General features: G+C 44.4%; 1 protein-coding gene across 1 annotated transcript in view; it reads right to left on the reverse strand.

The window, feature by feature from the left end:
• LOC139316849 (arf-GAP with Rho-GAP domain, ANK repeat and PH domain-containing protein 1-like) overlaps positions 1-14,417 on the reverse strand; it is a 30,861-nt gene that overhangs the window by 4,619 nt on the left and 11,825 nt on the right. The window contains exons 2-3 of the mRNA XM_070943688.1: positions 2,017-2,159; positions 888-958 (exon numbers count right to left, since the gene is read on the reverse strand). Coding sequence (XP_070799789.1) covers positions 888-958; positions 2,017-2,159 — 214 coding nt within the window. The remainder of the gene's footprint in view (positions 1-887; positions 959-2,016; positions 2,160-14,417) is intronic.

The raw sequence follows: 14,417 nt of genomic DNA on the forward strand, positions 1-14,417 counted from the left end.
CAGAGATGCCCCGAGAAGAGCCGGCCAACGTCCTCTCCCTGCTTGGACCCCGGGAGGCTTCTGAGGCTCCTGAGCAAACAGGAAGTTGTGCAGGCCGGACCCCTCTATTTATAGCCGAAGGAAGCACCGCTGTGGGGTTTCTCAGAAGCCGCCCAGAAATCTCCCCTCCGGCCACAGGAGCAGCGAGAGAGAGAGAGAGAAACCTGTGTGCTCCGCACTGCAGGGGTCACAGCATCGAGGAGGGAAGACCTAGGCAGCCCTCGACTTACAACAGTTCGTTTAGTGGCCATTCGAAGTTACCAAAGCCCTGAAAAAAATGACTTAGGGCCGTTTTTTCACACTTAACAACCGTTGCAGCAGCCCCTAGTCACGTGATCAAACCTCGGACGCTTTGGAAACAGACTCGTATTTATGACGGTTGCAGCAACCCAGGGTCACGTGATCCCCTTCAGCGGCCTTCTCACAAGCAACGTTGGTGGGGAAGCCACTTAACAACCATGTCACTAACTGAACTAACTGAATACTATCCTAAACCAGCATTATCCTAAACCAGCATTATTCTGAACCAGCATTATCCTAAATCAGCGTTATCCTGGACCAGTGTTATCCTAAATCTGCTCCTTGGAAGAAAGTCCCACCAGCTCTGGACCACTGGCTGGTCATGGTGGATCTACAGGGGAGCTCAAGGGGTTTTGGAGAAGGTTCTGGTCAGGGGTCTCTGGACAGCCAAAGCTGGAAGCCTTCCCCACGGACAGACCCTGAGATCTGGCCATCCATCGCCCACTCTTCTCCATCTCCACGTCAGGGACAGGTGGAGAGAAATGGACCTCTGTCTTCTTCTCCTCCAAGCAACGAACCAACATCTCGCCAGAGACTTACAGACACACCTTGTCAGTCATCTCTTCCGTAAAAGTTTCCCTCTCCTCCTCAAATGGTGGGTCCTCATAATCCGAATCATCTGCAAGGCAAGAAGGCAAGATCTCCATCATCATCCTCTTTTAACAACCCCACAATCCCTTGCGGGGTGGAGTCTTGGTCAACTGAACGGAGCTGAGTGTTTTAATGGCCGGATGCCTTTCCTGTCACCAATGCGGAGTTTTGTTCAGCAGATATTTTCTCATTGTGCCCAGAGAGAGAAATATCTGGCTCTACCTAGGATCGAACTCATAGCCTCCGGATTGTGAGGCGAAAGGTAAGACCTCCGTGAACAATGGCAATGGAGTCCCATCAGCTCAGACCTTCTCCAGCTCGCCAACCTACTCCGACTCTATTTCCAAAGTTCCTACCAAGAGGAGACTTTGCATCGTGGCATTCAGTGTCCCTCACTTAAGGACAGGAACTTGGCAACTGCTCCACATTTGTGACTGCTGGCTGAGTCCAAAGATTACACGATTTGCAGAACCACCCATCAGATAGGCTAGATTCGCTTAATGACCATGTGATTCCCTTAACAACTTACTTTACAACCATCGTAAAAATCATTTTAAAAGCAACTCAGGTTATGTACTGGCTGTTTAATGACCACAGAGACTTACAATCAAAATTCTGGCTCAATTGTAGTCATAGGCTGAGGATTGCCTGTAGAGATAGTCCCCGTTTAGTGACTCCAACTGGGACCAGCAATTCAGTTGTTAAGGGAATCGGTCATTGAGTGAAGCCATGACTGCGTTTATGATGTAACTTCAAGTTTCCTTTGCTTTAAAAAACCTACAAAGGGCGTAAATTTAAGGACTGGGTGTAAAGTTACATTTTCATCACTGTTGTAACTGCAAATCGTCAGTTGCTAAAAAAGGACACATACATTACTAGAACAAATATTTATTTTACATGCAGACTTTCCAGGTTGAAATGCTCCCTCACCCCAAATTCTTGCATACGAAGGAATTTTATGCAGACTTTCATATTCCAGATCTGTAAAACTGGGAAGAGGGAGATTTTAAGAGACGTTTGGGAATTTTCATCTCAAGTCTAACTTGGACCTTAAAGCCTTTAGTGTTGCAGGAGGTGGAGACTTACCAAACTCTGGGTGCAAAAGGAGGGGGGGCTTTGGAGGGATCTCGGGGCCACTGTTCTGCTCTGGGAACTTGACACGCAGGAAGAGGGTGGGGGGTAAGGGGTGCAGGTCCACAGATCCCGGAGGTTTCTCTTTTGCAGGAGAACTGGAAGGAGAAAGCAGAGCTGTCATCTAGGACCATAAGCGGGGCGGGGAGGAGGAGGAGGAGGAGGAGGAGGAGGAGGAGGAGGAGGAGGAAGAGAAAGAGAAAGAGAAAGAGAAAGAGAAAGAGAAAGAGAAAGAGAAAGAGAAAGAGAAAGAGGGGGAGAAAGAGGGGGAGAAAGAAGAGGAGGAGGAAGAAGGAGAAGGAAGAGAAGGAAGGAGGAGGAGAGGAAGGAGAAAGGAAGGAAGGGGAGGAGGAAGAGGAGGAGGAGAAAGAAGAAGAAGGAGAAGGAGAAAGAGAAGGAGAAGAAGAGGAGAAGGAAGGGAGAGGAGGAGGAGGAAGGAGAAGAGGAGGAAGAAGGAGGAGAAGGAAGAGGAGGAAGGAGAAAGGAGAAAGGAAGGAAGGAGACGAGAAAGAGGAGGAGGAGAAAGAAGGAGGAGGACAAGGAGAAATAGAAGAAGTAGTAATAATAAAAGCCTAAGAATAAATAAAATAAATTAATATAGCTAACTGATTTTAGAAGCCCCATAAGGCTGTAATTAGATGGTGCCAGAAATGCATCAAAATACGTAAAGGATGTAGATAGCCAGAAGGAATGGGGGGGAAATCCATCAAGAGAGGCAAAGCCACAGGATGACAAGTGCAGCTTCTGAAAGACAGGCTGCTCCCTAGATCAAATACACACACACGCACACAGAGAGAGAGAGAGAGAGAGAGAGAGAGTTATCCTCATGCTTTCAACAGGTCCTACCCTGGCAAAGAACCTCCCTACCTGCATGGTCCTTGACTTACAACCAAAACTGGGATCCAAATTTACATCACCAAGCAAGGCGGCTGTTAAGTCAATCGTGCCTGATTTTGCGTCCTTTTTGCCATGGTTGTTAAACGAATCACTGCCATCGTTAAGTAAATCACATGCTTGTTAAAGCAAATCCAGCTTCCCCCATTAACTTTGCCAGCTGGGAAAGTCACAAACCGGGATCAAATAACCCCGGGACGATACGCCATAAAGACAGGCAGTCCTCAATTTATGACCATTGGAAATGATGATGGACCCACTCCCCAAAAGGTACTTACAATCGGTTCCAAACAGCTTCCCACCCTCTCACATTCCCAACAAGCTCCATTGTGGTCGTAAATCGAGGACTACCCTATAGTCCTGCAACCCTACAAGACAGACACAGACTTCAGAGGATCATTAGAACTGCAGAAAAAAATAATTGCTACCAACCTGCCTTCCATGGAGGACCTGTCTACTGCACGAGTCAAAAAGAGGGCTGGGAAAATATCTACAGACCCCTCGCACACTGGACATCAACTGTTTCAACTCCTACCCTCAAAACGACGCTATGGAGCACTGCACACCAGAACAACTAGACACAAGGACAGTTTTTTCCCAAACGCCCTCACTCTGCTAAACAAATAATTCCCTCAACACTGTCAAACTATTCACTAAGTCTGCATTACTATTAATCTTCTCATCCTTCCTATCACCCATCTCCTCCCAACAAGGAACCTTGTTCCTTGCATCCTTACAATTTATATTGACTGTTTCCTAGTATGATTCGATTGCTTATTTGTTCCCTATGACTATCATTAAGTGTTGTACCTTATGATTCTTGACGAACGTATCTTTTCTTTTATGTACACTGAGAGCTTATGCACCAAAGACAAATTCCTTGTGTGTCCAATCACACTTGGCCAATAAAGAATTCTATCTATCTATCTATCTATCTATCTATCTATCTATCTATCTATCATCTATCTATCTATGACTACCATTAAGTATTGTACCTTATGATTCTTGACGAACGTATCTTTTCTTTTATGTACACTGAGAGCCTATGCACCAAAGACAAATTCCTTGTGTGTCCAATCACACTTGGCCAATAAAGAATTCTATCTATCTATCTATCTATCTATCTATCTATCTATCTATCTATCATCTATCTATCTATGACTACCATTAAGTATTGTACCTTATGATTCTTGACGAACGTATCTTTTCTTTTATGTACACTGAGAGCATATGCACCAAAGACAAATTCCTTGTGTGTCCAATCACACTTGGCCAATAAAGAATTCTATCTATCTATCTATCTATCTATCTATCTATCTATCTGTCTATCTGTCTATCATCTATCTATCTATGACTACCATTAAGTATTGTACCTTATGATTCTTGACAAATGTATCTTTTCTTTTTATGTACACTAAGAGCTATGCACCAAAGACAAATTCCTTGTGTGTCCAATCACACTTGGCCAATAAAGAATTCTATTCTATTCTATTCATGCCAGTTGCGAAGCGCTCACATTTTGATCACATGACCGGACACTGCCACAGTCATAAGTGCGAGGACCAAATCATAAATCACTTTTCCCACTGCTTTTGTTAACTTTAAGCAGTCATTAAATGAATAAGTTGTAAACTGGGGGCTATCTGTATCCTTTCTTCCTCATCTCTCAATTTATGCCCAGCCAGAAAATCAGAAAAAAAAAAAGGCTATTTTTGTTTCCCTAACCAGCCATTTCTTCACTTTCATTTCCTCCGATTTTAGGCAATTTGCTAATTTTCCAAATTTCCCTGCAGTATCTGGGGCAACAGAGGAAGCAAAGGGAGTTTCCCCCTCATTTACTATAAAATTGCCCATCAGAAAATGTGGTGTCAAAAGGCCAAGAAAACGAGAGAAGAGAGAAAGGGAGAAAGAACCTCATCCTGGACTGACCCCCCCCCATTTCCCTCTGCAACCCACCTCCCCATTTTGATTGACAGATGGCCAAAACGGGGCGAGATTCGAATCTTTGCACACATTTAGAGGAGGTTTCGCTACTGCTAAAAATGTGCCACTGGGCATGCTTCAAATGTAATGGATGAGGAAGCGAGCGAGTGAATTCGTATTTAAAATTTAGGGTTTACCGGATGTAACAACAGAGAGTTGGAAACTGTGTGACTTCATTTTGGACACCACAAAATAAATACCATCAGCTGAATTTCAGAGCCCTTTTCCCCTTCAGCTGTTTCCTGCAGCCAAATCGACTTTTTTCCTGATGGGAACTTTAACCCCAAAACTGCTCAAGCAGAGATTTATATGCAAAGTTGGGTTATTGCGGCAGCTCTTTCACGAGGTTTCCAGGAAGGTCTGTTGTTTCTTTTTTTTCTTTTTAAAGGAACTTTAGTAAGTTTGAAGAAAAGTAAAAATACAAAGGGCAGAGGGGATCAAGTGACAGAGGAGTTAAAAGGCAATAGAAGAGGGGAGGGAGGGAAGAAGGAAGGAAGGAAGGAAGGAAGGAAGGAAGGAAGGAAGGAAGGAAGGAAAAGCAAGAATAAAAAGAGAAAAGAGGGAGGGAGATAGAGATAGAGATAGAGAGAGATAGAGAGATAGAGATAGAGATAGAGATAGAGAGAGAGAGGGGGGGAAGGAAGGAAGGAAGGAAGGAAGGAAGGAAGGAAGGAAGGAAGGAAGGAAGGAAGGAAAAGCAAGAATAAAAAGAGAAAAGAGGGAGGGAGATAGATAGAGAGAGAGAGAGAGAGAGAGAGAAGGAAGGAAGGAAGGGGGGAGAGAGAGAGAGAGAGAGAGAGAGAGAGAGAGAGAGAGAGAGAGAGAAAGAAAGAAAGAAAGAAAGAAAGAAAGAAAGAAAGAAAGAAAGAAAGAAAGAAAGAAAGAAAGAAAGAAAGACTTTATTCAGCATAGGTCCAAATATATAATAATAACCTCTTATTCTACAATATACAAACTAAGCAAGCCAAAAGAACCTTTAAAACTATTTAACAAAATAAGCACTTATTCTAAATTTAAGAACAAACCTTAAGAATATACAAATCTCTATTCTCGCCTACGGCGTGGATGGAAACCAAACCAAAGTTTTAAAAGAGCAAAGGACCATCCAACTTGGAAAGTGATTGTAACCCAGACAGTACAGGCAGTCCTCCACTTACGACCACCATTGGGATCAGAAGGTTGGTTGCTAAGCCAGACTCTGTTAAGTGAGTTGCCGCTGATTTTATGACCTTTTTTTTGTTAAGCAGTCATTAAGTGAATCAGGCAGACGTTAAGGAAATCTAGCTTCCTCCATTAACTCTGCTTATCGGAAACCAGCTTAAAACGCCACAAATGATCATATGACACACACACACACACACACACACACACACACACACACACACACCGGGAATTAAATAATGTACATACCATGTGCCAAGTGCCCAAATTTTGATTACCCCCTGATTATGAGAAAACTGTGACCGTCATAACTGCAAGGACTCCCTTTTTCCAGTGCTGTTATAACATTGAACAGTCACTAAACGAATGGTTGCAAGTCAAGGACTACCTATACCTCCTTCTAAACCACTGAACAGCTCCCTACAGATGCTTGGCCTTCTAACTCCCATCATCCACAGCCACCAAAGAAGGACATAATTGGAAACGTATTAGAAAAAATTTGCCAAGCCATTCCAGACCCCAATTCCTGAGACAGGCAGGGACTTCAGACACAGATCCCTCCTTATGGGGAAGGAGGTCAACCTACTCTCCAAAACGCCTGAAGGCAGGAGAGGAATGGATGGAAACTGATCAAGGAGAGGTCCAACCTAGAACTATTAACCAGTGGAACAGCTTGCCACCAGAAGTTGTGGTTGCTCCATCACTGGAGGTTTTTAAGAAGAGACTGGACAGCCACTTGTCTGAAATGATATAGGATCGCTTATCTGAGCAGGGGGCTGGACTAGAAGACCTCTAAGGTCCCTTCCAACTCTGGCATTCCGTATTCTGATTAAAGGACTGGAGGCTCAAACATACGAAGAACATCTTCAAAAGAAAAAATAAGAAAGTCCAGTTGCCTCCTGAAAAAGCACCTTTGGGATACGTAGAACGGTTGCAGGAATTGGGGAGGTCTAGTTTAATGAAAGGAAGAACTAGGGGTGACATGATAGCAGTCTTCCAATTTGTGAGGGGCTGCCCCAAAGAAGAGGGGGCTCAAATTATTCTCCAAAGCACCAGAAGGCAGGAGAAGAAACAACGGATGGAAACTCATCAAGGAGAGAAGCAACCTGGAATTAAAGAGAAACTTCCTAACAGTGAGGACAATTAACCAGAGGAACTGCCTGCCACCAGAAATCGTGGGTGCTCCATCACTGGAGGCTTTCAAGAAGAAACGACAACGACTTGTCTGAAATGGGATAGGGTCTCCTGCTTAAGCAAGGGGTTGGACTAGAAGATCTCCAAGGTCCCTTCCAACTCGGTCATTCCGTCATCTGAGCCCCGTGAACCCCTCTCTCCGCAGGGGAAGAGAGGAGGGGGCTCCTGACCCAGAGCCAAACCTGGGCTGCCTTCCAAACTGCAAGCTTTGTTTTCCCATCAGGGGGTGGGGAAGGGTCTCTTTGCACTGGGCCCTTCCTGACAATCCTTCTGGTCATCTGGAGGTCCGTGGGAACCACCGGAGGATAGAGGGGGGTGAGCCCACGTGGTCAGAGCCCGGATTCACTCTGGGTCAGGATGACCTAAGAGCAGGACTCCGGCCACGCCTCTACACAAACCGGCTCTATTTTATTGTGTGTTTTTTTTAATCTAGGTGAAATGTTAATACAGTTAGTCCTCGACTTACAACAATTCATTTAGTGACCGTTTGAAGTTACACCGGCACTGAAAAAAGTGACTTATGACCGTTTTTCACACTTACGATCGTAATCCAAATTCAGACACTTGGCAACCGACCCCTATTTATGACAGTTTGCAGTGTCCTGGGCTCCCCTTTTGCGTCCTTCTGACAAGATTCACTTAGCAACCTTATTACTAACTTAACCATGGCAGGGACTCGCTTAATAACGGAGGTGAGAAAGGTCGTAAAACGGAGCAAAACTCACTTAACCAATGTTTCGCTTTGCCACAGAAATTTTGGGCTCAGTGGAGGTCGTAAATTGACGAATACCTGGATTGCAACTCCGTGTACGATGTGCTGTTTGCTAAATACGTTAATTCAATTTCCAGCTTTCCCTCCTGGGCCACAGAGCCCAGAATCCTGGCAGAGTTTGGGGTGGGGCGCCCCAGATCTGACCCACGCACCAAGACCCCGGCATGCTCTTTGTGACGCCGGCTGGAGACGTTGTCAAGCCAACCCGGTTGTTAAATTACTTTAATCCCACCACTGGTCAGAACTGAAGAAGCTTCTCGGATGAGAAGTGAAACGTCTTCAAGGAAAAAAAAAAACCCCGGAAAATCCCCTTGCTTTTTGGAGGAAAAAAAGCCCCTTTGGGATAAAGGACCCCACACAGTTCCCAGAAAAACCTGCCAGGTGTGAATTATGGATGCTGCTGTATCTCTGGATGTTGCAAAAAATCTGCTGGAAGCCCGAAGCGGGCAGCCCTTTTTCAGTGCCAACGGCTGAAGGACAAAGAGCCACTTGTTCTGCCCAGCAGGAAACGGGTTTTTCCCAACTGCTCCTGACTGCCGGCTGGGGGCTCCTTCCCCCCCCTGCAAAGTTTGAGCTCCCCCAGACTCCTTAATTAGGGGCCAGAGGCTGAACCCTTCTCGCTGACCCTCTTGCACTGAGATTGCCAAGAAGGTTGCAAGATGGGGGATCTTTGGAGTTTGGCATTTATGGGGCAGGACATATAAACAGGCTGTGCCTTTTTCCTGGTCCCCCCCTCCCCAAATTCTCTGGCCAAGGTTGGTTTCCAAGGTGGAGGAGATTTATGGAGAGGAGAACAATCCTGGATAATAATAGGGTTCTTTGGGGATGGGGTGGATTGGGGTTTAGAGCAGCACATCTGTTTTAGGAAAGGGGTTAAAAAGAATTGTAGTTCTCCACTTACGAACGGTCGCTTAGCGACGTTTGAAGTTACAACGGACCTCCCCAGAGCTACTTATGACTCCCTTTTGAAGCTTGGATGGTCAATTCCTCCCTTCACCCACCCACCCACCCCGAAGTCACATGATCACATTTTGGGGACTTGGAACAGTTATGGCTGTTTGCAGCATCCTAAGATCACATGACGGTGATATACGGAATTTTTTGTAAGAAACTGGTATTTGCTTCTGGTTTCCAGCAAAAAAAAAAACCCACCCCACCCCACGGCTAAAGTGGGTTCGATTAATAACTTCTGCATTTGCTTAATGACCACAGCATTCACTCAATCCTTGGTGGCGCAGCAGACTAAAGCACTGTTAAGTAGCACCAGCTGCCTGCAATTACTGCAAGTTCGAATCTCACCAGGCTCAAGGTTAACTCAGCCTTCCATCCTTCTGAGGTAGGCAAAATGAGGACCTGGATTGTGGGGGCAATAAGCTGACTTTGTATAAAAAAAGAACACCGCTTAGGGGCCCCCGAAAGCCCTACTAAGCAGGTATATACAAAAGAATGAAGGCTATTGCTTAATGCATTGTAAGCCGCCCTGAGTCTCCGGAGAAAGGGCGGCATATAAATCGAACCAATAAATAAATAAAAAAATAAATAAATAAATAAATAAATAAATAAATAAATAAATAAACAAACAAACAACTGCTTCAAAACAGTTAGTAAAATTTGGGCAAAGTTAATGTTTAACGACTGACACAACTTGTGTCATTCCAGGCTCAGTTCTGGTCATAAATTTTCACCTGTGTAGAGTGAAAAGAAGGACTAAGGGAGACATGATAGCAATCCTCTAATATTTGAGGGGCTGCCCCAAAGAAGAGGGGGTCAAATTATTCTACAAAGCACCTGAAGGCAGGAGAAGAAACAATGGATGGAAACTAATCCAGGAGAGAAGCAACCTGGAACTAAGGAGAAATTTCCTGGCAGTGAGAATGATTAACCAGTGGAACAGTTTGCCACCAGAAGTTGTGGGTGCTGGAGGTTTTTAGGAAGAGATTGGACAATTGGAGGTTTTTAGGAAGAGATTGGACTGGAGGTTTTTAGGAAGAGATTGGACAATTATTTATCTGGAATGATAGAGGGTTTCCTGCTTGAGCAGGGGGCTGGACTAGAAGACCTCCAAGGTCCCTTCCAACTTTATTTGGAAACCAGCTGAAAAAAATCAGGAAAGACGATTGTGTGACATGTAACCAGCATAAATAGACACTGTTTGCTAAGTGCCCGAATTTTGATCAGTGCCCTAAGGATGCTGGGATGGCCCGTAAGTGCAAGGACCGGCCATAAATCACCTTTTTCACTACCATTGTAACTTTGATCCGTCACTAAATGAATTCTCGTAAATCGAGGACTACCTCTATATAGGAACTGGGATTGGGAAACCTTCAGAACGTTGAATCAGAGAACAGAGGAAAACCTAGTTAGAAGAAGTGGAATCTGTTTCCCTTTTATTTATTTACTTAAAACCTTTATATAGCTGCTTATCTTGCTCTGGGCGGCTCCCAATTTAATGTTTATATAAAACCACCGTGAAACTATAAAACTAAACACATTAAACTGTTAAAAATAACAAAGGCCTAATCCCAAGTCAAACTTCTAAGCTGCAACTAGAGTTACCGCCTGGCGAGATTGGAGGGAGTCAATAAATTTTACAAATAAATAAAAATAAATAATATCACCCGATTTTCTCCCAACCTTTGGGGAAAACCCAAAGTTTTTCAAGGTCTGGCTGAAGGCTAAAAGGGGAGGGGTCCCCAGAATGGTCCACGGGGAAGGGGTTGCCAAGGAAAAGACAGCCTTCCTAGCACCCATCAGGTGGCAATATTTAGGGGAAGGGTCTAGGAGTGGGCCCACCCTTGAGGAAACGATAGAACCGTTCATTTAGTGACTGACGGCACTGAAAAAAGTGACTTATGACAGTTTTTCACACTTATGACCATTGCAGCATTCTCGTGATCGAAATTCAGACGCTTGGCAACTGATTCATATTTATGACCGTCACATGATCTCCTTTTGCGACCTTCTGACCAGTAAAGTCAACGGAAAAGAAACCCACATTCATTTAACAACTGTGCTACTCACTGACCCGTCATGGGTCATTTTTTTCAGTGCCGTTGCAACTTCAAATAGTCACTAAGCGAAATGTTGTAAGTCAAGGACTACCCGGAATGAAAACGCACTGTGGAACATTATAAGAATAAGTAAAGGTCTGAAAATTTACAGTCGTGGCCAAAACTGTGGAAAACTTTTGGGAAAAGTGTATTTTCTAAAACTAGCTAAAAACATCACTTTTTTTTTTTTACACTAGTACCATAAAATTATATATCAATGGACAGATAATTTAATCAAGGATGTAATGCAATAACTTTTATGGAGGATTTGCTATTAGAATAGCAGTTACAGTATGAAGAAGAAAAGGGAAACACATAGAAAAAAAGAGATATATAAAAATAATTCCCAGGTCAGTTAATACTTCGTTGGGTACCCTTTATTTTATTTATTTATTTATTTTATCATATTTGTATACTGCCCTACTCCCGGAGGACTCAGGGAAGTGAACAGCCAAGATAAAAATACAAAGAACATACAAAAGTTAAAAACTATTAAAAATAGATTAAATAATTTGGGCTCAAAAAACAAATTTAAGACATCCAATTTATCTAAAACATTTAAAACCCAATTTAAAAGGATTTTAAACATGAGTTTAAACTTTAGCACGAGTTACGGCCTTACAACGTCTTCCCATGGAGGGAACCAAGTCTTTGAGTTCTGCAGCTGTTCTAATAATGTGAAACCAAGATTGGATGATGGCTTCTATTAACTGGGTTTGATTGCTGGGTCACTTCTGACTAATCAGTTTCTTTAGTCGGCTCCATAGATTTTCAATTGGGTGAAGGTCTGGGCTTATAGAATAGGATTGAGATAGGATTATCTCAAAACTCCAAAAAAAAAAGTGGTGTTATGAGCCATCAAACCTCAAAAATACACTTTTCCCAAAAGGTTTCCACAATTTTGGCTACGACTGTAAACTCCAGTCGAAATAAATCTGCCAGGGAGGGGAGGCCAGAGGACCCAGGGAGAAGTCGGGGTTTTCTCCCCTCTCTCAGCCCCCTCCAGAAGGATCCTTGTCTCTTCCCAGAAAAAGACTCATCTGCCCACTTGGCGCCACTGGGCAGAGCCTGGCCGGAAGGAGGCTGGACGCAAGTGACCTCTTGCAGACGCCAGCCTGGTGCCCACTGATAATGGCCGGCCATGAAAACAGAGATTGTCATTTCCTGGCCTGCCCTTTTTAATTGCCCATTCATGAAATCCTTGGTTGTTTGCAAACGGGGGTTTTAGCAAAACGAAAGCGCTTGTGGTGTTTCCGGGTTTTGGGGTGCAAAGGCAGCGGCATCATCACAGCCGGGGTGGGATCTGAATCATCCGCCTCCTTTTTTCCAACTCACTCTGTTTGCAACGCAAAAGGTCACAAAAGGGGATCACATGACCCCAAAATGTTTTTTTTAAAAAAAGTCAGAGCTTCATGAAAAAGGCTGGACTTTTAACCTTTGCCGAGTTAATTTTTTAAAAAAACTTTCTGTTTAAAATACAAATAGTCCTTGACTTACAAGCATTCGTTTAGTGACCATTTGAAGTTACAACAGCACATTCAAACTCTTCAAGGCGTACAAGCTGAAATGTGATACAGGGAGTCCTTGACTTAAGACCACAACTGAGCCCAGAATTAATATTGCTAAGTGGGACATTTGTTAAATGAGTTTTGCCCCAATTTACAGCTTTTCTGGTCACAGTTCTTAAGTGAATCACCGGAGTAACACGGTCAGTAAGTGAATCTGGTTTCCCCATGGACTTGGCTTGTGAGGTGGTCGCAAAAAAGGATCACGTGACCCTGGGATGCTGTGACCGTCATAACTGTGAGTCGGTGGCCAAGCGTCTGAATGTAAATCACGTGACGGTGGGGATGCAGCCGTGGTCATAAGTGTGAAAAATGGGGATGTCAGTTCTTTCAGTGGTGTTGTAACTTCGGTCACTAAATGAACCGTTGTAAGTCGAGGACTACCTCTACAGGTTAACCTCAACTTATAACAGCTCGTTTAGTGACCGTTTAAAGTTACCACGGCACTGAAAAACTGACTTATAACCATTTTTCACACCACTGCAGTATCACTACGTGATCTAAATTCGGACGCTTGGCCACTGACTCATACTTATGACGGTTGCCGTGTCCTGGGATGATGGGATCCCCTTTTGCATCCTTGTGACGAACAAAGTCAATGGGGAAGGCAGATTCACTTAGCGACTGTAGCAAGAAAGGACATAAAATGGGGCAAAATTCACTTAACAAATATCTCACTTAGCAGTGGTCGTAAATCAAGGCCCTCCAGGAGCAGGAGCAGATTAGGCTTCTTTTTCCCAGCAGCCCCAGGATTTCTTCCCCACCAATCTAAACTTTATCCTCATTATTTAATTATTTTAAAGCATCCTTCAAGCCCTGCAAAATTGCCCCCTCTGGTCCTGACCAGACCCCCCCCAACTGACCCCTGACCCCCTCCGGACAAACCCTCCAAGCAAGACAGCCGAGGGAGGGAGGGACAGGCAGCCTCCCTCCGAAGCAAATGTGGACCCTGCAGCACAAAAGGGGCCGTGTCAGCTTCCTCCGAGGGGGCAGCCCCACTGAGGGAAGCCAGGAAGGAGGGAGACCCAGTTAGAGGGCGACAGTTGATCAAGAGACCCCCACACACACACCCCGGCCCCTTGAATCTGCAGAACATTTCCTTTTCCTCTCCTCCACCTTCCCTCCTTTCTTTTCCTTTCCTTTCCTTTCCTAGCCTTTCTCCTCCTTTTATCTTCTGTTCCTTTTCTCTTCCCCACCTCATTTTTTTTTTCTTCCTTCCCTTCCCTTCCTTTACCTCCTTTCCTTCTTCCTCCCTCCCTACCCTTCTTTCCTTTCTCTTGGCTTCTTCATTTACCTCTTTTCCTTTCTCCTCCCTCCCTCCCTCTCCTTCCTTCCTTCTTTCTTTCTTTCCTTCCTCCTTCCCTTTCCTTCTCTTCATTCATCCTGTTTCCTTCTTCCTTTCCTTTCCCCTTCTTTTATTTTCCTTTCCTTTCCTTCCCTTCCCTTCCCTTCTTTTACCTCCTTTCCTTCTTCCTCCCTCCCTCCATCCTTCCCTCCCTCCCTTCCTTCCTTCGTTCATTCATTCATTCCTCCCTCCCTACCCTTCCTTCCCTTCTCTTGGCTTCCTCATTTACCTCTTTTCCTTTCTCCTCCCTCCCTCCCTCTCTCCCTCTCTTTCCTTCCTTCTTTCTTTCCTTCCTCCTTCCCTTTCCTTCTCTTCCTTCATCTTGTTTCCTTCTTCCTTTCCTTTCCCCTTCTTTCATTTCCCTCTCCTCTCCTCTCTTCTTTCTTCTCTCT

This window comes from Pituophis catenifer, unplaced genomic scaffold (genome assembly GCF_029215685.1).
Source record: "Pituophis catenifer annectens isolate HBS135680 unplaced genomic scaffold, rPitCat1.0.hap2 SCAF_4, whole genome shotgun sequence".
NCBI lineage: Eukaryota > Metazoa > Chordata > Lepidosauria > Squamata > Colubridae > Pituophis > Pituophis catenifer.